The 27,979-nt window shown below is 42.7% G+C and overlaps 1 protein-coding gene across 2 annotated transcripts in view; it reads left to right on the forward strand.

The window, feature by feature from the left end:
- Positions 1-27,979, forward strand: part of LOC124718874 (protein spindle-F) — a 132,645-nt gene that overhangs the window by 40,484 nt on the left and 64,182 nt on the right. For both annotated transcript variants that reach the window (XM_047244511.1, XM_047244512.1), the window contains exons 4-5: positions 18,637-18,728; positions 21,381-21,624. In XM_047244511.1, coding sequence (XP_047100467.1) covers positions 18,637-18,728; positions 21,381-21,624 — 336 coding nt within the window. The remainder of the gene's footprint in view (positions 1-18,636; positions 18,729-21,380; positions 21,625-27,979) is intronic.

Genomic DNA, 27,979 nt, shown 5'->3' on the forward strand with positions numbered 1-27,979 from the left:
ACTGCTGACCCTCCGCTGTCCAATCGATGAGCTGTCCTTCTGAGTCGTTATGCTAACTATCTGTCTTCCGTGCCTGCTTATCCGGCTCATGACCTTTCTTTGGACGCCTCCTTGGATTTAGGGTATGCAGGCTGCCCTTCCTCTCTACTACCACTGGGAGTCCGCTTCCGTCAACTGCTACATTCTCTTTCCTTCCGCTTTCCTAAAACCTTCTTGACAACTTGGGGTACAGCTCCGCTTTGGCTCCGCCCCCGGACCTGCCTGCTCTGTGACCTTCGTCAGCCTCCCAAGGATGGTGCCCCTTCTCTCATTGATTGTCGGGCATTTGCTGGTCTGTGCGCACAAATGAAGGATGCCACATTTATTTACACTGATGGCTCAAAAACATAATTTGGTGTTGGGAGTGCCTGTATTGTTGGCGACACCCCTAATCGATTTCGGCTTCCTGACCAGTGTTCGGTTTTTACTGCGGAACTTTACGCTGTTCTCCAGGCTGTCCAATACATCCGTCGCCATCAGCGGATATAGTATGTTATATGCTTGGATTCATTCAGCTCTCTCCTCAGTCTCCAAGCTCTCTACCCTGTCCACCCTCTGGTCCACCGGATTCAGGTCTGCCTCCACTTGCTCCACTCAGGGGGCATCTCCGTGGCATTCATCTAGATCCAAGGACATGTTGGTATCTGTGGAAACGAGGCGGCCGATATAGCGGCCAAAGCTGCAGTCTCTCTTCCTCAGCCTGCTGTTTGCACGGATCCCTTCGCCGACTACAGAGAGACTTACGTCGTCGTGTTGCTCTTTTATGGCACGCACATTGGTCTACACTTCCCAATAATAAATTGCGGGACGTGAAAGCTCTTCCCTGTGCTCGGACCTCTTCCTCCCGAACTCGTCATCGGGAGGAGGTAATTTTAACTAGACTCCGAATAGGGCACTGTCTTTTTAGCCACAGACTCTTTTAAGTGGCGATCCTCCCCCACTCTGTCCCCACTGCTCTCAACTGTGGACGGTGAGACACCTTTTACTTGAGTGCCCCTATTTTACTCCGCTACGCGCCCGTCTACAGCTGTAGCATGATATATCTTCTATTTTAGCTGATGATAGGCACTCAGCCGATCGCGTCCTTGAGTTTTATTAGTGTCAATGATATGAAGTCGGTCATTTGAAGCTCTTTTTGGGAAAAACACCCCCCCCCCCCCCCCCCCCACCACTCCCCCCTCTGGTTCAATAGTGATTTTCTAAGCTTTAATTCTGTTTTTTAGTTCCTCCACTTTTTGAGTTTCGCTCCCATTGCTGCCGATTTCCAATTAGGCTTCCTCCCTCCCTCCCCAAGTCACAGACCAGGCACTAATGGCCGTAATGCGTCCTAAAACCATTAAAAAAAATCCTCCAATTAATAAGAAATATTATTTTCAAGTAATATCAGTAGCACGAACACTCAAAAATGACACAGTAATTGTTGAAATCAAACAGTTCTGTCTTATTTCTTCCATTGCCACCATATTGCAGACAAAACTTATTACTTTGCTTCCGAAAGCTGGCTTTCAGTTCAAGGATTACTGACTTTCATTCTGCGTCGACATATTTGCTCTGCCCCACAATTTACTGCATAATGATCTCTTAAATTGAATTTCCTTATATGGTCTAGTACTTTGTGACACACTAGATGTTTTACGTGACAATTGTGTTCAGTAAAAACGTGTACATCCTGCTGTGCAGCATTAAAAAGAGGTGGCCTACTGATAGAGCAGCTCGCTGCTTCCGCCACATCTAAATGCGCTGACAGATGGGGCCGGCATCGGACACGACCTGCTCTCTTCCCGTTGCTCTTCCCTGTCCCTCTGTTTACTTCTTGCGGCTCTGCACTCCTGGTCAGCTTTGCTGAATGGCCCCAGTTTGGGGGATCACTGACGTTCTCTTAATTGACATCAGTAAATCTCATCTGCTGTGCAATGTTTGCAATTTCTCTCATTGCAACAGTGAGGTCACTTCGTCTTCTTCAGCATGAGGCCACAGTTTCCTCCATACAGTATTCGCATATTTTGGAGTGACATCAGTCCGTACATCTCTAATAACATAAATCGCTATCTTAATATTAAACTCTCGCCGGAAAATCTTGACAGCAAGTTCGTAATTCGAATCGCGATCTTCTGTGATATTGGAGAAATTTTTATGCGTAAATCTGTGAACCTAGAAATAACTCCCAGGGACCACGGGTTGCAGGAGAGGTGTTACTTACAGTGGCAGAAGCAGACTTCAGTGTTTCGATTTCAATCGATGACTGAAAGTTGCCGGGGACATTATCGAGCGAGAGGACAATTTTGAAAGGGTTTTTCCTTTTTCACAGTAGGCATTCGAGTCTCTGTTCAATTCATTAACAAAATAGTTCTTCAGTCTCTAAAAATAGCCGAAGTCGTCGAACATTTTTTACTCCGTCCCAAGATGCCCTTTAGTTCCCTAGGATTTTGAGAATGGTAGATTTTAAGGTGTATTTTGCAATCCCATGTAACGTATCCTTCAAAAAGAAGGGTCTGTCAATCCTTCGCAGCCTTAAACCCAGGTGCTGATTTTTCTTACATAGAAATGAAAGTGCAACTGGGTATTTGTTTCCAGATATGCTCGTTTCATCGAGGTTGAAAACCTGCTTCACAGTATAGGCTTTTTGTGTCAAAATTTCTTTCAATCTCTTTTTAAAATTCTTTGCACGAAGTTCATCTGCTGCAGCTGCCTCTCCTATCATTTTAGTGCTGCGAAAGCCAAAATGGTGCTCGAAGCAATCGGACCGACCTTAGCTGGCCGAGAGAGGTTATGGGTCGTCCTCTTATTTTGTTAACTCTGCCTACAAACTCCTGGCTGTAACTTCAGTAGCAGTTCCAGAGACACGCATGTGCTGTCGATCGTGGTGCTCAATCAAGTGGCTTAGCGTTTTTTACAGTCTTTCTATTGCCTTCGGGCGAGATTTGGTCACTCTAGGCGCACTTAAGTTAGTAGAAGATTGAGCAGTTTTTCGAACTCATTCGACATCGTCGTGAAGAGTTTTCACAGTGGATTCACTAAGTCCCAAAGTCCACTAAATGTCAACAATACAATCATCTTTCTCTTAGTGATCCAGAACTTCTAACTTTATTACTAATAAGTAAGTCTTTAGTACACACTTTTTTGCCATGACAGACACACTTTACTTTATATCTTAAACTCCTTACCCTATGACTTATTTTAGAAGCTAGATTAAGAAAAGGCAAACCAACATTTCTAGCATTTGTAGACTTTGAGAAAGCTTTTGACAATGTTGACTGGAATGCTCTCTTTCAAATTCTGTAGGTGGCAGGTGTAAAATACAGGGAGCGAAAGGCTATTTACAATTTGTACAGAAACCAGATTGCGGTTATAAGAGTCGAGGGGGCAGGAAAGGGAAGCAGTGGTTGGGAAGGGAGTGAGACAGGGTCGTAGTCTCTCCCCGATGTTGTTCAATCTGTATATTGAGCAAGCAGTAAAAGAAACAAATGAAAAATTCGGAGTAGGTACTAAAATCCATGGAGAAGAAATAAAAACTCTGAGGTTCGCCGATGACATTGTAATTCTGTCAGAGACAGCAAAGGACTTGGAAGAGCAGTTGAACGGAATGGACAGTGTCTTGAAAGGAGGATGTAAGATGAACATCAACAAAAGCAAAAAGAGGATAATGGAATGTAGTGGAATTAAGTCGGGTGATGCTGAGGGAATTAGATTAGGAAATGAGACACTTAAAGTAGTAAAGGAGTTTTGCTATTTGGGGAGCAAAATAACTGATGATGGTCAAAGTAGAGAGGATATAAAATGTAGACTGGCAATGGCAAGGAAAGCGTTTCTGAAGAAGAGAAATTTGTTAACATCGAGTATAGATTTAAGTGTCAGGAAATCATTTCTGAAAGTATTTGTATGGAGTGTAGCATGGACGATAAATAGTTTGGACAAGAAGAGAATAGAAGCTTTAGAAATGTGGTGCTACAGAAGAATGCTGAAGATTAGATGGGTAGATCACGTAACTAATGAGGAGGTATTGAATAGAATTGGGGAGAAATGGAGTTTGTGGCACAACTTGACTAGAAGAAGGGATCAGTTGGGTGTACTGTGCATCTAAGTAGGTAGAGGATAGTAGATGTCTTCTTGGAAGTAACTAGATGCTAGGTCTGATTCTTTTGAGGAAGGAAAAAAAAAAAAAATCTATCCAGAGTGTATGTTCTGCCACGGACAAGGGATATCCACAGATGAATACGGATTTGGTGAGGTCTTGACTCCGCATCTATAACACTAAACAAATGTGTCAAGCTAAAACAAAAAAGCACACAGTTAAAAATAATACAAGTTGCTAAAAATCTTGCCTTTTCACCATCCCAAAAAAGAACTATATTATAAAATTACAGCGGTCTGAAAATGAAGGTAAAAATACCTCAGGGTCAACTTTATTTGTGAGGATCTCAGATAAAAAATACATGATGGTTAGCTTGCAATATTAATTGAAAATTATTATACAGAGAGGTCCAAAAAATGTATCCACTGTTTAAAAGTCCATAACTGGCAAACTAATTGACAGAGTTGTCTCATCTTTGGTAGTGTAATAGCTTGTAGTTCCGGCAATAGCCACACAAGCGTTGTATTGCGTTGTTTTGTTTTGTCAGATGACAGTCACAAGATAGTCAGTGTTTTGTTCTTAGTTGCACCTAGTTACTCGAGTAAACATGGCTGGCGCAAGGCTTGCATTCGATGAAAGGAAGTCAGTTTTGAAGTGCTATTTTAAGTACGAAAACATTAATGAGGTTCAACGGCAACGGCGAAATGAGTCTCAAACAGAGCCACTGACACGTTTAACAATTCGTCGCATTCGAGACAAATTTGAAGCCGAAGGCTGTGTTAAAGATGTACACAAACAACAATCTGGACGACCTGTAACAATAACAATTCCAGCTAACTCCCGTCGTGTGTTACAACAATTCACTCGCTCACCACAGAAGTCTGTGAGACAGTGTGCCCGTGAAACTAGATTGAGTCGCTCAAGTGTTCGGTGAATTTTGAAGACAGCAAAGTGGAAGTGCTACATCGCACGATTGCTACACGCAATGAACGAGGATGACCCAGATTGTAGAATGGAGTACTGCGAGTGGTTTACTAACGTGGTGTGCAACGATAAAGAGTTTGCGGAGATGATTGTATGGTCTGGTGAGGCACAGTTCAAACTCAATAGTACAGTAAATCGCCACAATTGCATCTACTGGGCCACCGAAAATTCGAGCGTCCATCTAGACAAACCCGTGAATTTTCCAAGAGTAAATGTGTGGTGTGGGTTGTCTTACCGGCGCTTGATTGGGCCATTCTTCTTTGACGGCACAGTTACCGGTGAGGTGTACCTTCAGAAGCTTCAGACATCCATTTTACCTGCCATCCGAGACTTGTATGGAGACGGAAGAGCTTACTTTCAACAAGATGGTGCTCCAGCCTACTACCAATCTACCAGGAAGATGTATAGGCCGTAGAGGTGCTGTGGAGTATCCACCACGTTCCCCAAACTTAACTCCTCTGGACTTTTACCTGTGGGGAACACTAAAGGACGTCGTTTATCGACAAAAGCCACGCACATTGGATGAACTTCGAGAATCCATCGTACACTCGTGTGCAAATATCCAACTGAACACGTTGCAGTTAGTAGTTCGTGCTGCAGTTTGGCGGCATCGTTTGTGTGTGGATGCTAGTGTTGACCATTTCGAACACCTACAGTGATAGCTTTAAGTTGGACTTCAATTTCACCAAAAATGAGACAACTCCATCAATTAGTTTGCAAGTTATGGACTTTTAAACAGTGGGTACATTTTTTTGGGCCCCTCTGTATATGCAAAATAAGCTTCATGTTTTGTTGATTTTAAACTAAGAAAAGCCTTTGGATATATAACAGTAGGCCAGATGAGGCCAAAGCGACCTCATTTTTTTAAAGCCCCTACCCTAGCTACCTAAGGTTTGTGTGTTTTAAATATTTGCTTTTAGTATTCATGAGGTCAACATAGGAAGAGATTCTGTATGGAATTGAAGAAGAAATGGTTTGTGGAAGTAGCTGACTAGACGACCTTGCTGTGAATGATCCTGCTGAGCTTGGTCTGGTCCTGACTTGTTGAAATCTTCCACTTCAACCGACAAGGATTTATGAGGGCTTTTCCTTTGAATATATTTCTTAATCAGTATACCTTTGTAAGCAGTTTTTTCAACTCCTAAGGGCACTTGAAACACTTTTTGATAAGCTTTTCCATTTTGACGGAATGTGACTATTTGTATTGCTTAAAACAATATTTACAAGAAACTTCTTTTCCTTTTAAATTTAAAAATTCAAAACAGGTCCCTTTTCTTAACCATCTTGCAATTGTTCAATAGCCTATTGTTTATAAAACTTTGCGTTATTTAAAGACAAGGTTATGTTGCTTCTAACTCAACACACAGACCTAAATGGCTTTCGGATGGTCAGACCAGTGATGCCACTCCCAGTTAACCAAATAACCTGCAGAATTGCATGAATTACCTAAAATTATCAGACAGTCACTCAAAATTTCATCTGCTATTTGCAGTTACAGCAATAGTACTAATATTTATTTAGAATAATTGGAAGTAGAGTAAAATTTTTTTATCCATAATGTTTTTAATTAGGGATGTGCCATTTGTTGATTCCAATTCCAAGAATCGCCAAGTCTCTAGAAATTGACTAGTATTGAAATCAAATGATTTCAGTGTCCCTGGCATCGATTCTTTGTCACTAAATCTTTTTTATGTTATTGTTTTCATTTTATGTTCAGAGCTGTGCAGTTATATGAAAGTAAATAAAGAAAGGAGCAGAACAGAAAACTATAGTCTGACTCAAATGTCACTGTTTCTGACAAAAAAAAGCTGGTTTTCCCCCCCACTGAAAACCGTTTAGCATTATGAAGTGTGTTAAATGACAAAGCACTGCCCCATGGACAGTGTTTTTACACACTGGCTTATCACTACACAGCTATTCAGCATGGTTTGTGTGTGTGTGTGTGTGTGTGTGTGTGTGCGTGTGTGTGTGTGTGGCGGTGGCCCGGTGTAATGTTAAGCTCTCTCTATACAGCTTAAGTGTTTTCTTGGACTTACTTGTTGAAGAATGCTAGTTCTGATTTCTTGCAGCGCCGATTTCTTCCGCTAGCACCGGATGCTTCTCCGAAGATTTCACTGCTAGGAAGGGGAAATTTTCACTCTCTCTCTCTCTCCCCTTATTTAAAAAATACGCTACTCTTGGAATATCATTCAGTGCACCAGGACATATTTATTTCCACTTTGTACAAAAAAAAAAAAAAAAAAAAAAAACCATTTTTCAACACAATTAATACATAAGCTTTTATCGTGGCTGACTATCCACGTCCAGTCCACGTACTCTCGACAGCAGTTCAACGTCAAATAAACAGTCACTATTTAGAGTCTCTCCATTTGTTTTTTAACAATACAATGCTACATTACTCTTTGCAGCCGGCCACGGTGCTTCCGGGCCGTATTTGCTTATTCTTGGCAGGTCACACTGAACACTTGCCAGCGCCGACGAATTATCTCCCTTCCAGTTTCGCCTGCACAAACAATAAATGGGTGCAGTATCCTGTGCTCATCCTTGCGCCTGCAGTGTTACGTGGCTTTATGGCTAATTACAGGCTTACTATTTTATCAGTTGATTTGTTTTCACCACATAACGCCCGCTGTTTACGTCCTCCTTCGTTGCTGAACGATGTATCACTTTTCGTTCTGACGCCGCAACTCTTCCTTTCCTATATCTTTACTACTTTTTATCTATATAAATGATGAACTATTGATTTTGCTGTTTAACAACTTTTTAATAACTGCGGAAGTATTACAGGCATCGGGTCCCACCTAATGTGTCACCCGCCTATACTTTTTACACGAACCTTTCAAGACTCAATCGATCTGTTTACAAAGAGAAAGCAGAAGATCTATCCAACAACGACCTAGGAAGCTCGACGACCTCGCGGCCTGGGCTCTTCCGTGGCTTGTAGTACTTCGCAGCATTCGTTTTATTCCTCGCCCACTTGCTGCTACGTCGAACTTTCGTGATGATCATCGGGCAACGTCTTCCACGTTATCTGCAACATAAATAAACTTTCTTCCCACAGTATTTCTGAAAACCCAAAAACAAACTTAAAGAACACAATAGTAATAACTGTTCTTACAATTTTTCATATAAGTCTTGGTCAATTTAATGAGGGGTGGGACAGGCCTAAGCCTTGTGACACCACACGCCCTGCTTTAAAAAAACGCGTGTTCGAAACGGCTGGAACATGAGTGTCTCCAGACTTTCGTAAAATTCTGGGGGACTACTGTGTGTGTGTGTGTGTGTGTGTGTGTGTGTGTGTGTGTGTGTGTGTGTGTGTGTGTGTGTGTGGGCGCGCGCGCGTGCGCGCAGCTGTCAGCAACGCGCACCTTTTCTTGGTACAGCAAGTTGAAGTGGTAGTAAAAAAATTATACAGTTCTCTCGTCTTTCTTTCCATGCTTAATAATAAAGGCATAGAATGATATACAAAGATTTAAATGTAAACATTTAGAAATTATTAATATCGGGAGTATTGCCCAACCCTTATTTTAACTGTAAGCTATGCCTTCTAGCAGTAAAAACTTCAGAAAGTTTTTCTTTATAGATGACCAGATACTGGCCATTTAAAACTACTTTGAACAAATTCCTAGGCAAATACTCATTTATAAATGGTTTTGTCCACCTAGAATTTGCCCGGTCCACATCACTGTGTCGGCCACTAAAAGTCTCTGTCCTCTTTCAAAATATTTAGGGAGTGAGGAAACTGCTCATCAAACACGATGTAATACACCCGAGGTTCGGGAATTAGTGTTTAGTAACTTTTTAGACAGTTTGCATTGTGTGACACGTACCTATTTATATGAAACTTCCTCATAAACACACAAAAATTGTTCCTCTCGTGGACTTGGACTCTGTTTTTCAACCGGTATATATTCCCCAATTCTTAATTTCCCCTCAATCTCCTTTAAGATCGGTTCGCTCATTTGGCTATTACAGTTATGATAAATGAGCTGTAGTGAAAGTACGTGCGTAAAGCTGTAACTGGCTAATCACGTTCAATTGATAGCGCAACCAGTTGGCAGTTGCAGCAGGCTAAACAAGTCCCGTGAAGCTTGCTGGGCTACCAGAAACCCAAATGGGCCTGCTTTAACCACTGCGCTTCAGAACAGTGTGTCCGTCACGGCAGTTCGGAGTGCTTTAATGGTCGAGGCAGAGATAGGGCCGGGCGGACTGCTTGTAAATTAATCAGACTAGTTGCTGTTCTTGATTTGAATTCTGGAATACTTACTGCATCTTCTTTTTTGAAGAAATTTGAGAAAACCGTGCTGAGTAACATCACTTTAGTGGCAATTGTCAGTAATATTACCATTGCTATTGCACGGTGAAGGTATCGATTATATGTTGCCACTCGCCTACTTTACATACGACCAGAATCTCTCTGGATTTTCTGCCAGATTTTGAGACGAGTTTCCCTATGGAAACTATTAAAACCATGTCGAATTCGAGTCTGCACTGAATTTCGAGCTTCTGTAAACTGTGAGAAATCTTGGAGATTTTAGGAGGAAAGAAACTGCTTGTCCACTACTGAGCTCTTTATCTAATATTATAAAAGATTTCTGCCACTTTACACAGGCCACTATCGGCAGTCTGTATACGGGCTAGGTCAACATCTACACGGTATGTATATTAAAGTGGAGTGGAGTTTAAATCTCACAGTCTAGTCATTCTGATAGTTGTCGGAGTAGTGGTTAATGAGGTATTTTCTAAAATGAAATTTTCACTCTACAGCGGAGTGTGCACTGATATGAAACTTCCTGGCAGATTAAAACTGTGTGCCGGACTGAGACTCGAACTCGGGACCTTTGCCTTTCACGGGCAAGTGCTCTACCGACTGAGCTACGCGAGCACGACTCACACCCCGTCCTCACGCCACAGAGCACGTGCCTGCGAAAGACGAAGGTCCCGAGTTCAAGTCTCGGTCCGGCACACAGTTTTAATCTGCCAGGAAGTTTCATATCTGCTCACACTCCGTTGTAGAGTGAACATTTCATTCTAGAAACATCCCCCAGGCTCTGGCTAAGACGTGTCTCCGCAGTATCCTTTCTTCCAGTAGAGCTAGTTCGGTAAGGTTCGCAGGAGAGCTTCTATAAAGTTTGGAAGGTAGGAGACGAGGTACTAGAAGAAGTAAAGCTGTGAAGATGAAGATGGGGCGTGAGTCGTGCTCGGGTAGCTCAGTCGGTAGAGCACTTGCCCACGAAAGGCAAAGGTCTCGAGTTCGAGTTTCGGTCCGGCACACAGTTTTAATCTGCCAGGAAGTTTCGAGGTATTTTCTACTTTGGTTTTGGATGCTTGAGATTTTAATTTCCCTGTCTGATGTCTGTTACAGTCTTTTGAACCAGAATATAAAATGCATTGGTTGCACGGAAATAAGTTTGACTTCTAGTATTATGGAAATGAATTGCACCATTCATTGTTTTTCCCTGGCCAATTTTGCTGGAAAAAAATTTGAATTTGTTGTGGAACATTGTGCAATATTCTCGCTTCGGTCTTTACAGTTTCACGAAGTTTCAATAGGTTGTGGCACTATACGTAGCATTCGAAATACTGTCTGTAATGGAGGTGCGTTCTGAGCAGAGAACTGTCACTGACTCTCTTTCAGTGGGAAACCGGAGCATCGCAGAATGTCCACGGAGACCTGACAGTGAATAAAAGTGCAAAGTTGTCGGGTAGGGCACCTGTCGTCGTAGCAGTGAGGTTGCGCAAACCTGCCTGATCTCCTGCGTACTGGCCAGCTCCACAAGGCTGTGACTACTGCAGTGACGGTACGTGCGGACGCTCTCCTTCGACGAGATCCGCAGACCTCGCTGCTCGACTGGATATTTCTGTCGGTAGTGCCGACTCACTTGTCCACCAGTTGGGGTACTCGAAGGTGGCTGCCCGGTGAGTTCCACGCCACCTAACAGAACCCTAAAGAGTGACAAAAGACCGTCTGTGTGGAATTGCTCGTGCGTTACGAGGCCGACCGTTACAATTGTCTGTCGAACGTCGTCACGTGTGACGAACGGGTTCCTCACTTGAAGTCGCACCCTCTGCTATTAACGTCACAGTGACCGTCTTGTGGGACTGTCGAGGGGTAACGGTGTTTGATGTCCTTCCTCACGGTGCAGTGATCGGCTCTGAAGTCTCTCGTGCTACCCTCAGGAAAATGATGAAACAATTTCGGCATATTCGCCACCTGTATCGCCCGATGTAGGACGCATTCTGTGGGGAGCAGTCCCTGGACGGTGGGAAGATTATTGGTGCGGCAAGACGTTTGCTTCGATGTTGACCAGTAGTGCGGTACCGTGTCAGCATACGGGCCCTCCCAATATTGTGGCATAAGGCTGTTGCATCGAATGGAGATTATGATGAAAAATAGGGTTTTGTAGCCGAAAGATCGGGGAATAACGAGGTGTGTTGGAATCCTGAATAAAACCGACCTGCTTTCAGAGAAAAAAAAATTGTATTCCTTATTGAACACCCCTTGTATTATTGGTAAAGCACGGTGTGGTTTGGCCCTAGATTTTTACTCTTCCTGCAGTTTCGGGCTTCTGGCGCTCACGTCCGCAGCTCGTGGTTGAGGGGCTGGGGTTGCTGCCTCTGGATCACGGGGTCCCGAGTTCGATTGCCGGTTGGGATAGGAATTTTCTCTGTGTGGGGACTGGATGCCTGTGTTGTCGTCCTCATCATTTCGTAATCGTTCGTAAAAGTGGCGAGATTGGACTGAGTAATGTTTGGGAATTTGTACGGGTGGTGTTACCGTGCACTTGAGCGCCCCACAAATCGATCGTCGTCGTCATTTCAGGTGCTCGTTGCCTAAAATAATTGAAATTTTGTTCTAAAAAGAAAGCGTATGCCTCATCTCTGATCTAAAAATACAGGTTATACTTTCCTGGAGATAACTGTCTGACCTCGGTATGTAAAAGAAGAGATGACCTTACACAGTATTTTGAAAAATGGTTATTTAATGATCATTTTTATGAAGTTAATGATTTTTGCCCCCTCTCCCTTTCCCCCCTCGTCCACATCCCTCTAGTACTACACTGACAATCCCCGGATGTCTCAGAATGTGTCCTGCCAACCAATCCCTTCTTCCAGTCAGATTGTGCCACAAATTTCGTTTCTCCCCAATCGTATTCAGTACCTCCTCATTAGTTATGTGATCTACCCATCTAATCTTCAGCATTCTTCTGTAGCACCACATTTAAAAAGCTTCTATTCTTTTTTTGTCTAAACTGTTTATCACATGTTTCAGTTTTACACAAGGCTGTACTTGAGACATATGCCTGGAAAAAAGCTTTTATTGCCATTTCCAGTCTTCGTTTCATATCCTCCCTGCTTTGCCTACCGTCAGTTTTCTTCTTCCCAAATAGCAAAACTCAACAAAACATGTCAGTGGTGACCTTGGCCTCATTGGTGCTGCAGCATTTTTTCCTCTTAAAAAGTTCAGCAGGACCAAATATCTCAACTACAGTAGTATGTGACAGTGTAGAGTATCCTCCAGTAATGTCTCTCCCTGCTGTTACCTAACAGTCACACTTAATACTGAGAGCCCAGCTAATTATTCGATTAATCCATTTGTAATGAAAATTTGCACGAGACCAAAGTTAAGATAATTCTCGATGTTGGTTGCTAAATCTCTGATACACTGTAGTTAATAAGTGGAAGTGACGGTTAGTAGTTTTAACCTATTTTATTAATTTTGTACAAGCATTAATTTTTTAGAGTTCTGTACATCAGTCGGTAAAAATGAACCCTTACAGGAACACTTTGTTGTGTGTCTGTTAAGACCCATTTTACACAGGAACAGGTAGAGGTACCGAGTTGAAATTTATGTCACACGCTAGTATCTATAGTGGCTTGGCGGTGTAACAGATGTTAGCTGTTAAGTCAGTGCAATCAAAAGATACGGCCATTTGTCACATATTTTGATACTCGCAAAGTCGCTTATCGAAACCTGTACGATACTTCCCATTTACATAGAATCGTGAAATCTTCATAGTACAGATAAAGGAAACAATCTAAGAGGTGTTAATTTGTACTTATATCACACGAAAATAGTATTTGTTTTTTCTTTTGTTATTGAACTTAAAACTTAAAATTTAAACATTTTTGGAAGCTTTGGAATTCCCGGGACTGATATCTCGCCTGTATTGATGTGAATACTAGGCAAAAATTGTCAAGATTCTCAATTCCTAGGATAGATAAGGTGTCAGTATACATAATTAAGTTTGTACGTAAACCTCAGAGTGTGAGTCCTAGTCACCTGTTGAGAGGCCAGACAAACATGTCGCTCCTGAAGAGGGACAGCAGCCTTTTCAGTAGTTGCAGGGGCAACAGTCTGGATGATTGACTGATCTGGCCTTGTAACACTAACCAAAACGGCCTTGCTGTGCTGGTACTGTGAACGGCTGAAAGCAAGGGGAAACTACGGCCATGATTTTTCCCGACGGCATGCAGCTTTACTGTATGGTTAAATGATGATGGCGTCCTCTTGGGTAAAATATTCCGGAGGTAAAATAGTCCCCCATTCGGATCTCCAGGTGGAGGCAACTCAGGAGGACGTTGTTATCAGGAGAAAAAAACTGGCGTTCTACGGGTCGGAGTGTGGAATGTCAGATCCCTTAATCGGGCAGGTAGGTTAGAAAATTTAAAAAGGGGAAATGGAGAGGTTAAAGTTAGGTATAGTGGAATTAGTGAAGTTCAGTGGCGGGAGGAACAAGACTTCTGGTCAGGTGACTACAGGGTTATAAACACAAAATCAAATAGGGGTAATGCAGGAGTAGGTTTAATAATGAATAAAAAAAATAGGAGTGCGGGTAAGCAACTACAAACAGCATAGTGAACGCATTATTGTGGCCATGATAGACACAAAGCCCATGCCTACCACAGTAGTACAAGTTTATATGCCAACTGACTCTGCAGATGATGAAGAGATTGATGAAATGTATGATAAGATAAAAGAAATTATTCAGGTAGAGAAGGGAGACGAAAATTTAATAGTCATGGGTGACTGGAATTCGATAGTAGGAAAAGGAAGAGAAGGAAATGTAGTAGGTGAATATGGAATGGGGGTAAGGAATGAAAGAGGAAGACGCCTGGTAGAATTTTGCACAGAGCATAACTTAATCATAGCTAACACTTGGTTCAAGAATCATGAAAGAAGGTTGTATACATGGAAGAAGCCTGGAGATACTGGAAGGTTTCAGATAGATTACATAATGGTAAGACGGAGATTAAGTAACGAGGTTTTAAATTGTAATACATTTCCAGGGGCAGATGTGGACTCTGACCATAATCTATTGGTTATGACCTGTAGATTAAAACTGAAGAAACTGCAAAAAGGTGGGAATTTAAGGAGATGGTACCTGGATAAACTGAAGGAACCAGAGGTTGTACAGAGTTTCAGGGAGAGTATAAGGGAACAATTGACAGGAATGGGGGAAAGAAATACAGTAGAAGAAGAATGGGTAGCTCTGAGGAATGAAATAGTGAAGGCAGCAGACGATCAAGTAGGTAAAAAGATGAGGGCTAGTAGAAATCCTTGGGTAACAGAAGAAATATTGAATTTAATTGATGAAAGGAGAAAATATAAAAATGCTGTAAATGAAGCAGGCAAAAAGGAATACAATCGTCTCAAAAATGAGATCGACAGGAAGTGCAAAATGGCTAAGCAGGGATGGCTAGAGGACAAGTGTAAGGATGTAGAGGCTTATCTCACTAGGGGTAAGATAGATACTGCCTACAGGAAAATTAAAGAGACCTTTGGAGAGAAGAGAGCCACTTGTATGAATATCAAGAGCTCAGATGGCAACCCAGTTCTAAGCAAAGAAGGGAAAGCAGAAAGGTGGAAGGAGTATGTAGATGGGCTATACAAAGGTGATGTACTTGAGGACAATATTACGGAAATGGAAGAGGATGTAGATGAAGATGAAATGGGAGATACGATACTGCGTGAAGAGTTTGACAGAGCACCAAAAGATCTAAGTCGAAACAAGGCCCCGGGAGTAGACGAGATTCCATTAGAACTACTGATAGCCTTGGGAGAGCCAGCCCTGACAAAACTTTTGAAGCCAGTGGCTCCTTTTCAGGCAGAAGGGTTGAGGGGACTCTCCAGTCCTTTTCCTGCACCCCTGTTCCTTCCCCTTCAATGCTTCTGCCTGAAGGAGGAGACACTGGCTCCAGAAGCTTGCCAATTACAACCGTCTTTTACATGTGTGTTATGCCACCGCTTGGCGACTAGATTTTTTATCTATCCAGTTATTTTGTTACATTCTTTACAACTAATCACACACAATGAACATAAACTTTTTGACATAATAAAATCTATTGATTTTAACTTTACAGTTTGGCAGAAGGAAATAGACTAATTTATTTCAGTACCTCAAAACATTCCAACCAATTACTACATTTCCTGTTCCTTGACTAATGTACAGTAATTATGAGCAACACAGACAGTTTGAGCGGCACCTTGTTCTGTGGGCTGGCTTTGAGGTGGCACTAATGAGAACCGTAACAGAGGAAGTGTACCACACTGGTTTCCTCTGTTCTACCTTGGTGACTCCAACAAACGAAATAAACCAAACAATGGAAAATCCAGGATGGAATGTAACAATACCAGAGAAGGAAAGTTGCTGCTCACCATATAGTGGAGATGCCGAGTCGCGATAGGCGCAACAAAAAGATCCAAACAATTTTAGCTTTCGGCCATAAAGGCCTTTGTCAGCAGTAGACATACATCCACACACGCACAAACACACTCGTGCAAACACCAACTAGCAGACCTGTCTGCAGTCTCAGAGAATTGAAACCACAGTGCGAGCAGCAGCACCAGTGCATGATGGAAGAGGTGACTGGTTGGGGGTAAGGAGGCGGCTTGGGCGAGGAGGGGGATAGTATGGTGGGAGTGGCGGACAGTCAAGTGTTGCAGTTTAGATGGAGGGCAGGAGAGAAGGTGCAGAGGGGGGAGGGAGTAAGTAGCGGATAGGAGAGAAATAAAACGAAATTAAAAGACTGGGTGCGGCGGTGAAATGACGGCTGTGTAGTGCTGGAATGGGAACAGGGAGGGGGCTGGATGAGTGAGGACAGCGACTAACGAAGGCTGAGACCAGGAGGGTTACGGGAACGTAGGACGTATTGCAGGGAAAGTTCCCACCTGCGCAATTCAGAAAAGCTGGTGTTGGTAGGAAAGATCCGTATGGCACAGGCTGTGAAGCAGTCACTGAGATGAGGGATATCACGTTTGGCAGCGTGTTCAGCTACAGGGTGGTCCACTCGTTTCTCGGCCACAGTTTGTTCGTGCGGACATACAGCTTGTCGGTTGTCGTGCCTACATAGAATGCACCATAGCGTTTGCAGCTTAGCTTGTAAATCACATGACTGGTTTCACAGGTAGCCCTGTCTTTGATGGGATAGGTAATGTTAGTGACCGGACTGGAGTAGGTGGTGGTAGGAGGATGTATGGGACAGGTCTTGCATCTAGGTCTACTACAGGGCTACGAGCCACGAGGTAAGGGATTGTGGGTTGTGTAGGGATGGACGAGTATATTGTGTAGGTTCGGTGGACGGCGGAATACCACGGTAGGAGGGGTGGGAAGGATAGTGGGCAGGACATTTCTCATTTCAAGGCACGACAGAGGTAATCGAAACCCTGGCGGAGAATGTAATTCAGTTGCTAGATACGAGACCTGTCCCATACATCCTCCTACCACCACCTACTCCAGTCCGGTCACTAACAGTACCTATCCCATCAAAGACAGGGCTACCTGTGAAACCAGTCATGTGGTCTACAAGCTAAGTTGTAACCTCCGTTGTGCATAGTTGCAACCTCTGTGCTGCATTCTATGTAGGCACGACAACCGACTAGCTGTCTGTCTGTACGAACGGGCACTGACAAAGTGTGGCCGAAAAATGAGTGGACGACCCTGTTGCTGAACACGCTGCCAAACGTGATGTCCCTCATCTCAGTGACTGCTTCACAGCCTGTGCCGTATGAATACATCCCACCAAGACCAGCTTTTCTGAATTGTGCAGGTGGGGACTTTCCCTGCAATACATCCTACGTTCCCATAACCCTCCTGTCCTCAACCTTCGTCAGTCACTGTCCTCACACATCCAGCCCCCTCCCTGTTCCCATTCCAGCAGTACACAGCCGTCATTTCATCGCCACACCCAGTCTTTTAATTTCGTTTTATTTCTCTCCTTTCCGCTACTTACCCCCCTGCCCCCTCCACATCTTCTCTCCTACCCTCCGTCTAAATTGCAACACTTGACTGTCCGCCACTCCCACCATACTATCCCTCCCCCTCCCTGCCCCAGCCCCCTCCTTACGCCCACCCAGTCGCCACTCCGATCAAGTACTGGTGCTGCTGTTCGCACTGTGGTTTCAGTTCTCTGAGACTGCAGATATGTGTGTGTGTGTGTGTGTGTGTGTGTGTGTGTGTGTGTGTGTGTGTGTGTGTGTGTGTCTACTGCTGACAAAGGCGTTTATGGCCAAAAGCTACAATTGTGTGAATCTTTTTGTTGTGCCTATCGCGACTCAGCATCTCCGCTAAACAAAATAAACCCAATTATCTAGTTCCATTTAACAATTTTGACACTAATTTATTAAAGGCATTTCTTATAAATAATACAACCTCACCTAGTTTTGCTCAGTTCTCCAGGAAAGTAGTGCACTGAAAAGTTTGACCCTGTGGGATACATATTTAAAATATTGTAGAAGTAATTCTCATAATAATCGGTTTGAGTAAATTAGTGCTAGTTGTAACCTGTTAGTATTCTTAGGCAGCTGGCAGAGTTTGCTTCGTCATGTTAATGTAAAGCTTGACTTGTTTAAAAGCCCTAAAGGCTGCCCTCAATGGGATTTATGAAGCACAGTGTGTGAATTAATTACTACCAGAGAGCAGCAGTGGGTACATCGTTTTCATTGAAGTGTTTCACTCTGTACAGCTATGTCAATTTTGACTTATTTTCAGTAGCTCACGGACTGAATGTCAGTCTAAGACTGCCACAATATATCGAGCGTCACAGTACGTGCGAGGCTTCTTCTGCCACCTATTCAAAATGAGTGATTAGACAATACCCACGTAGCCACACAAAAATTTTAGACAGGATTTTGATAGTAATTAAGTTTGAGCTAAGAAAGATGGATTCTGGAGGTCGGTCGTAGCAGCACTTCCGGCATTCTGACGACCGACAGAACTGGGCCTCCGCAGTGTAGTAAATTTGGAGAATGCAGTCGGGACAAATGTTCTCCGTCACTACTTTTTGTATGTTCACAAATAAAAATAATTTATTGGTGTACTGTTGAAGAGCCTCATTTGATCTGTGTGATCTAATCCACAATATTATACAATACAATTAATGAGGTCTCGCATTTGTGCAACTGTTTCACGTGTCGGAAGACAGCCGGCCGAAAGTGATGCCTTCCGTGGTAGCAGTGAACAAAAAATCTCGCAGATGTCTCCTGTGACTGTGTTGCCTGTATTTCTGGTGAAATTAAAGATCCTTGTTTGTTTTTACAGGTGCTAAAGAAGAAAGCCTTGAAGAAATTTCGTCAAAATTGATCCAAAGTATTTTGCAGGCGAAAGCTGATCTACAGAGCCAGTACGAACAAGTGAGTATTTCGTTGTACCTTTTCTTCCGTAGAAATAATTGTTCTGTGGTCTGAACTGTTGAAAATACTAGATTATGACTGATTTTTGGGAATCTATAAGTACTTACCATACCAATCAGTTCAAGTAAATTAGCACTAGTCATAATCTGCCAGCAGTACGCTTTAAAGGCAGCTGGCGGAGTTTGGCTCTGTACGTTAACGTACAGCTTGTCTCATTCGAAAGTCCCACAGGCATTCACTGATTTGATCGGGAACGTTGTCATAAAGCTGTTGTGTCCTTGTTTTGCAAATCAAACTGCCTTTTCCTGTTGCTATTTACTTTATTTATCCCATACGTGTTTCGCCTTCTCCTGTTGTAAGGCATCATCAGTGGTATCTATAATGAAGCAGTTTTGTTAGTTACAGGTTATCAAACAGTTCACCTCGCGATTTTTTGTAAAAAATGTAAATTACTTAAGATTTGCTGATCTGCATTTCCTCACATCTGCTCTGGAGGTCACACTAGCACTTTTATCACTGTTCTGTTTTCACATCTTGGTGTTTTCGCCATCCACATACTGTTCAACATAATCAAAAAGATTTCGGGCTTGCAGCCGGTCGTCGTTAGCTTCCATCCACGATATTTCGACTGGACAACTGCCAGCCATCCTCGGGTGAGCCATCGAAGACTGACGAAGACGCCCTCCGTTCCGTAATATATAGCGTGCAGCGAGTATTCCGCGCATGCGTCAAAATCATTTGGAGAGACGAACAACACCGCCCGCCAGCTGTCTTCGGCGTTGTCAATTGCCGCGGCCGTCGGAGTACTCTGACGTCTCCGTCTGGAGCAGATCTTAGAGATGACGGGGTTCCACGCATTATCTAGCTGGTAGCCACTGTCACGGTTGATAAGATTGTCTGTCGTGCGAATTTCCACTGATTCTTTTATGATGGAGTCCCAAAAGGATGTTGCTGTGGCCAAAATTGTTGTCTTGTCATACTCCATTGAGTGTCCAGAGGAAATGCAGTGCTGAGCAATTGCAGACTTGCTAGGTTGCAAAAGGCGCGTACAGCGCTGATGTTCAGTGCAAAGTTCTTGTACTGTTCCCAATGTTTGTCCTATACATGACATGCTACACTGACGAGGTATTTCATAAAGTCCCGCCTTCCGCAGTATCAGATCGTCTTTCACTGATCCCGGCAGGTCGGAAATCTTCGGTGGTGGACGGAAAATTACTTTCACTTCTAAACCGTGGAGGATTCTTGCAATTTTGAAGGAAATGTTGGCAACAAAGGGAAGAAAAGCTAAAGATTTAGTAGATGTGCTCTCTTCTTTCTCCACTCCCTGTTTCTTTGGCTTAATTGCAAGTGCCTTGCTAATTTGCCGGGTAGAATATCAATTCTCTTTGAACACCCTCTTCAGATGGGCAAGCTCTTCAGGCAAACTATCTCCATCTGACACTACATGAGCTCGGTGTACAAGTGTTTTAAGTACACTCATTGTTTGTGATGGGTGATGGCAGCTGGACGAATTTAAATACAAATCAGTATGTGTGGGCTTACGATAAACCGAATGCCCCTAAGAGCCATCACCTCTCCGTCTAACTAGCACATCCAAGAAAGGGAGGCAACCAGTCTTCTCTAATTTGATGGTAAACCGAATGTTCTCATGAATGGAGTTGAGGTGATCTAAAAACTCCACGGAGAAGAAAAATTAATGGAGTTTTTAGATCACTTCAACTCCATTCACGAGAACATTCGGTCGGGCGCTGCTGGCGGGCGGTGTGGTTCGTCTCTCCATATGATTTTGATGCATGCGCGGAATACTCACTGCACGCTATATATTACGGAATGGAGGGCGTCTTCGTCAGTCTTCGATGGCTCACCTGAGGATGGCTGGCAGTTGTCCACTCGAAATATCGTGGATGGAAGCTAATGACAACCGGCTGCAAGCCCGAAATCTTTTTGATTATTCAGTTCACCGGGAAAATTTTAAATTTCACACTGTTCACCTTGTTTCTCACTCTTTTTTGTGGTGTATTATCGTTCTTGTGTCACTCGATACAACTATTTTGTCGTACACTTCTTTTCACAGTGTAAATATTGCGACTCCATTACGTGTTTCATCATCTTTGATATGTTTACCTATTTGTTGCCAACCTAACAAAGCATATGTTCATTGCTAACCTCTGTTTATGATGTTTATACCGTGTGTGTGTGTGTGTGTGTGTGTGTGTGTGTGTGTGTGTGTGAGAGAGAGAGAAAAGGGGGGGCGGGGGGGGAGGAGATAGAGCCACTCGCTAACAGCTAGTACAAAAGCCACCCCCACCCCCAAAAAGAATGTTCTATCCCCCCCTTCTCTCTCTCACACACACACACACACACACACACACACACACACACACACACACACACGGTATAAACAGAGGTTAGCAGTTAAAAATGCCGTATTCTTATAAAAATTATAGTTGTAAATTCTAGTATTTAGTTTAGATTGTTGCAGTTCTAGCTTTGCCACCTGTTTTATATTCACAAACATCGTCTGTTGTCTGGATGCAGTACAGTTTTGTGCCGGACAATAGGTTTGTAGGCCATTCAATTTTATCGGATACGTAGCTCGCACGGTAACCTGCTCGATCCGGTGACGAGAGAAGTGTGCCGTGTTCCCTCCAGATGGTGGAGCTGCAGAGCGACCACAGCGACGAGGGCCTGGCGTGCGACGGGGCCGCCTCTCAGGCTGCGGTCCGCAACCTCGGCTTCTCGTACCGGGCGCACGAGGCGGCCGGCGAAGACGCGTTGGAGGAAGCGGAGGAGGAAGTCCGGGTGCTGTCGGAGAAGCTGGCGGCGGCGAGAGATGCGCTGCGCCGCCAGCAGGTCCAGATGTGCACCCTCTTCGCCGCTTTCAATTCGCGAAAAGGTAAAGTGTCCTTTCTGATGTTCTCAGTGGTGAGCGTTTGCAGTCTCCCTCACAGTTTAGTCATCACTCTCCACACTGTATGACCTCAGTAGAGTGATTCGGTGGCACCGGAGGAGTTTCCTCATTGAGCCAGATTAGATTAGATTAGATTAGTACTTGTTCCATAGATCATTAATACGACACTTCGTAATGATGGTGGGTGGGAAGTTACCCACTTCCTATATCCAAAATTCATCTAATGAGTAGAAGGAGTTGCCATTAAGAAATTCTTTTAATTTCCTTTTAAATGTTATATGGCTATCTGTCAGACTTTTGATGCTATTATGCAAGTAACCAAAGACTTTTGTGGCAGCATAATTTACCACCTTCTGAGCCAAAGTTAGATTTAACCTTCAGTAGTGAAGATCATCCTTTCTCCTAGTGTTGTAGCCATGTACACCGCTATTACTTTTGAATTCGTTCGGATTGTTAATAACAAATTTCGTAAGTGAATATATTTATTCTGAGGCTATAGTGAAGATCTCTGGCTCTTTAAATAAGTGTCTGCAGGATGATTTTGGATGAGCTCCAGCAATTATACTGATTACATGCTTTTGTGCAATGAACACTCTTTTACTCAATGATGAGTTACCCCAGAATATGATGCCATACGAAAGCAGAGAATGAGAGTAGGCATAGAAAGCTAATTTACTGAGATGTATATCACGAAATTTGCAATGAACCTAATAGCACAAGTAGCTGAACTCAAACGTTTCAGCAGATCCTCAATGTGTTGTTTCCAGTTTAACCCCTCATCATCAATGCATAAACCTAGAAATTTTGAATATTCTACCTTAGCTACTGATTTCTGATCGAAGTCTATATTTATTAATGGGGTCATTCCATTTATTGTGTGGAACTGTATATACAGTGTTTTGTCAAAGTTTAATGAGAGCCCATTTGCTGAGAACCACTTAATGATTTTCTGAAAAACATTGTTTACAATTTCACCAGTTAATTCTTGTCTGTCGGGTAACCGACATACATACTGATGAGTGCCCGATTTGTTGCCCTCGGTGGCAAAGTTATCTGTGGAAAACGGGTGTGGGCAGGTATCGCACGAATAATGTAAATAGATTAGAAAAAAGTCTAATACACTAAGCACTGAATTGTGTAAAAGTGTCAAGTTTGAACACTGATGGTAACATTCTGCTGACAACACATTATCGTCAAAATCGTTAATTAACAATACAGTGAGGACAGACATAGATATATGTTCATTACTTACTACATTACTGAACTATCAGCTTATTAACTCACAGTTGCAAAATACTAACACAAATCCTTTACAGAAGAATGGGAACTCGGGGAAGAGCAGTTTGGATTTTTAGAGAAATGTAGGAATACACGAGGCAATACTGACCCTACGATTTCACATAGAAGATAGGTTAAGGAAAGGCAAACCAATGTTTATAGTGTTTGTCGACCTAGAGAAAGTTTTTGACAATGTTGACTGGAATACACTCTTTCAAATTCTGAAGGAGGTAGGGGATAAAATACAGGGAACTAAAGGCTATTTACAATTTGTGCAGAAACCAGGTGGCAGTTAAGAGTCGAGGGACATGAAAGGGAAGCAGTGGTTGGGAAGGGAGTAACACAGGGTTGTAGCCTCTCCCCGATGTTTTTCAATCTGTATATTGAGCAAGCAGTAAAGGAAACAAAAAGAAAAATTTGGAGTCGGAATTAAAATCCATGGAGAAGAAATAAAAACTTCGAGATTTGCCGATGACATTGTAATTCTGTCAGAGACAGCAAAAGACTTGGAAGAGCAGTTGAACGGAATGGACAGCTTCATGAAAGGAGGACTTAAGATGAACACCAACAAAAGCAAAATGAAGATAATGGCATGTAATCGAATTAAATGCTATTAGGCAAGTAAAATAACTGGTGATGGTCGAAGTAGAGAGGATATAAAATGTAGACTGGCAATGGCAAGGAAAGTGTTTCTGAAGAAAAAAAATTTGTTAACGTCATGTCTAGATTTAACTGTCAGGAATTCTTTTCTGATAGTATTTGTGTGGTGTATTGTCATGTGTGGAAGTTAAACATGGACGATAAGCAGTTTAAGCAAGAAAAGAATAGAAGCTTTTGAAATGTGGTGCTACAGAAGAAATAAAAAGATTATATTGGTAGACCACATAACGAATGAGGAGATGTTGTTGTTGTTGTTGTTGTTGTTGTTGTGGTCTTCAGTCCTGAGACTGGTTTGATGCTACTCTATCCTGTGCAAGCTCCTTCATCTCCCAGTGCTTACTGCATCCTACATCCTTCTGAATCTGCTTAGTGTATTCATCTCTTGGTCTCCCTCTATGATTTTTACCCTCCACGCTGTCCTCCAATGCTAAATTTGTGATCCCTTGATGCCTCAGAACATGTCCTACCAACCGATCCCTTCTTCTAGTCAAGTTGTACCACAAACTTCTCTTCTCCCCAATTCTGTTCAATACCTCCTCATTAGTTATATGATCTACCCAACTAACCTTCAGCATTCTTCTGTAGCACCACATTTCAAAAGCTTTTACTCTCTTCTTGTCCAAACTACTTATTGTCCATGTTTCACTTCCATACGTGGCTACACTCCATACAAATACTTTCAGAAACGATTTCCTGCCACTTAAATCTATACTCTGTTAACAAATTTCTCTTCTTCAGAAACACTTTCCTTGCCATTGCCAGTCTACATTTTATATCCTCTCTACTTCGGCCATCATCAGTTATTTTGCTCTCCAAGTAGCAAAACTCCTTTACTACTTTAAGCGTCTCATTTCCTAATCTCATTCCCTCAGCATCACCCAACTTAATACGACTACATTCCATTATCCTCGTTTTACTTTTGTTGATGTTCATCTTATATCCTCCTTTCAAGACACTGTCCATTCCGTTCAACTGCTCTTCCAAGTCCTTTGCTGTCTCTGACAGAATTACAATGTCATCGGCAAACCTCAAAGTTTTTATTTCTTCTCCACGGATTTTAATACCTACTCTGAATTTTTCTTTTGTTCCCTTTACTGCTTGCTCAATATAAAGATTGAACAACATCGGGGAAAGGCTACAACCCTGTCTCACTCCTTTCCCAACCACTGCTTCCCTTTCATGCCCCTCGACTCTTATAACTGCCATCTGGTTTCTGTAAAAATTGTAAATAGCCTTTCGCTCCCTGTATTTTACCCCTGCCAGCTTCAGAATTTGAAAGAGAGTATTCCAGTCAACATTGTCAAAAGCTTTCTCCAAGTCTACAAATGCTAGATATGTAGGTTTGCCTTTCCTTAATCTTACTTCTAAGATAAGTCGTAAGCTCAGTATTGCCTCATGTGTTCCAACATTTGTACGGAATCCAAACTGATCTTCCCCGAGGTCAGCTTCTACCAGTTTTTCCACTTGTCTGTAAAGAATTTGCAGTAGTATTTTGCAGCTGTGATTTATTAAACCCTTCTATTCCAAAGGGCTAAGATTTGGTACACTGAATATATAGACACTGACAGGGAAGACGTAGCAAGTGGTGGACATGATGAATACATATACATGTATACTCCACAGGCCACATCGTTGTGTGTGGCAGAGAATACTTTGTGTACCATGCTGTTTTTATATAGGAGGAAACAATGAATTGGTTGGCTCTTCCAGGAACATATGCTTTCTGAACTTCTAACGGTAAACCATACCGTGATGCAAAATTCATCTCTTGCAGCATCTTCCACTGCAGTTGACTGAGCATCTCCACGACACTTTTGCACTTACTAAATGGACTTTTAACAAAATGTCCTACTTTTCTTGGGATCTCCTATCATTCAGATCTGTTAGTGATCGCAGACTGACTGGCAGTATGCGAGTGTTGGTCGAACTAGTGTTTCGGAAGCTACCTCCTTTGTTAAAGGACTACATTTGCTGAAGAGACAGGATATTCTAGGATTGTCAGAAACCAGATGGAAGGGTTGGAGGCCAGAAATGAGTTCCATTCATCTGTAAAGAATTCGCGTTAGTATTTTGCAGCTGTGACTTATTAAACTGATAGTTTGATATTTTTCACATCTGTCAACACCTGCTTTTTTTGGGATTGGAATTATTATATTCTTCGTGAAGTCTGAGGGTATTTTGCCTGTCTCATACATCTTGCTCACCAGATGGTTGAGTCTTGTCAGGACTGGCTCTTCCAAGGCCGTCAGTAGTTCTAATAGAATGTTGTCTACTCCCGGGGCCTTGTTTCGACTCGGGTCTTTCAGTGCTCTGTCAAACTCTTCACGCAGTATCATATCTCCCATTTCATCTTCATCTACCTCCTCTTCTATTTCCATAATATTGTCCTCAAGAACATCGCCCCTGTATAGACCCTCTATATACTTCTTCCACCTTTCTGCTTTCCCTTCTTTGGTTAGAACTGGGTTTCTATCTGAGCTCTTGATATTCATGCAAGTGGCTCTCTGTTCTCCAAAGGTCTCTCTAATTTTCCTGTAGGCAGCATCTATCTTACCCCTAGTGAGATAAGCCTCTACATCCTTACATTTGTCCTCTAGTCATCCCTGCTTAGCCATTTTGCACTTCCTGTCGATCTCATTTTTGAGACATTTGTATTTATTTTTGGCTGCTTCATTTACTGCATTTTTATATTTTCTCCTTTCATGAATTAATTCAATATTTCTTCTGTTACCCAAGGATTTCTACTAGCCCTCATCTTTTTACCTACTTGATCGTCTGCTGTCTTCGCTATTTCATCCCTCAGAGCTACCTATTCTTCTTCTACTGTATTTCTTTCACCCATTCCTGTCAATTGTTCCCTTATGCTCTCCCTGAAACTCTGTACAACCTCTGGTTTAGTCAGTTTATCCAGGTCCCATCGCCTCAAATTCCCACCTTTTTGCAGTTTCTTCAGTTGTAATCTACAGTTCATAACCAATAGATTGTGGTCAGAGTCCACATCTGCCCCTGGAAATATCTTACAATTTAAAACCTGGTTCCTAAATATCTATCTTACCATAATACAATCTATCTGATACCTTCTAGTATCTCCAGGATTGTTCCATGTATACAACCTTCTTTTATGATTGTTAAACCAAGTGTTAGCTATGATGAAGTTATGCTCTGTGCAAAATTCTACCAGACGGCTTCCTCTTTCATTGCTTACCCCCAATCCATATTCACCTACTATGTTTCCTTCTCTCCCTTTTCCTACTCTCGAATTCCACCACCAATGACTATTAAATTTTCGTCTCCCTTCACTTCTGAATAATTTCTTTTATCTGATCATACATTTCTTCAATTTCTTTGTCATTGGCAGAGCTAGTTGGCATATGAACTTGTACTACTGCAGTAGGCATGGGCTTCGTGTCTATCTTGGCCACAATAATGTGTTCACTATGCTGTTTGTAGTTGCTTACCCGCACTCCTATTTTTTTTATTCATTATTAAACCTACTCCTGCATTACCCCTATTTGATTTTGTGTTTATAACCCTGTATTCACCTGACCAGAAGTCTTGTTCCTCCCGCCACCGAACTTTACTAATTCCCACTGTATCTAACTTTAATCTATCCATTTCCCTTTTTAAATTTTCTAACCTACCTGGCCGATTAAGGGATCTGACATTCCACGCACCGATCCATAGAATGCCAGTTTTCTTTCTCCTGATAATGACGTCCTCTTGAGTAGTCCCTGCCCGGAGATCCGAATGGGGGACTATTTTACCTCCGGAATATTTTACCCAAGAGGACGCCATCATCATTTAACCATACAGTAAAGCTGCATGCCGTCGGGAAAAATCATGGCTGTAGTTTCCCCTTGCTTTCAGCCGTTCGCAGTACCAGCACAGCAAGGCCGTTTTGGTTAGTGTTACAAGGCCAGATCAGTCAATCATCCAGACTGTTGCCCCTGCAACTACTGAAAAGGCTGCTGCCCCTCTTCAGGAACGACACGTTTGTCTGGCCTCTCAACAGATGCTCCTCCATTGCGGTTGCACCTACGGTACGGCCATCTGTATCGCTGAGGCACGGAAGCCTTCCCACCAACAGCAAGGTCCATGGTTCATGGGGGAGAGAAAGTCATGTTATCACCAGATACAGTTGGGATGGAAGAACCAAGAGTGTTATTGATTATATTCTAATAGATAGGGAATGGGGAGAGAAAGTAACAAATGTGATGAGATACTGAATACAAATGAGGAGAAATGAAATTTGTGGCACAGCCTGACTGGAAGAAGGGATTGGTTGGTTGGACACATTGTGGCACAAGGGACTATCAATTTGGCGCTGGAGGGAAGTGTGGCAGGTAAAAATTATAGAGGGACGCCAAGAGATTAATATAGTAAGCAGATTCAGAAGGATGTA

Source organism: Schistocerca piceifrons, chromosome 10 (genome assembly GCF_021461385.2).
Source record: "Schistocerca piceifrons isolate TAMUIC-IGC-003096 chromosome 10, iqSchPice1.1, whole genome shotgun sequence".
Classification (NCBI taxonomy): domain Eukaryota; kingdom Metazoa; phylum Arthropoda; class Insecta; order Orthoptera; family Acrididae; genus Schistocerca; species Schistocerca piceifrons.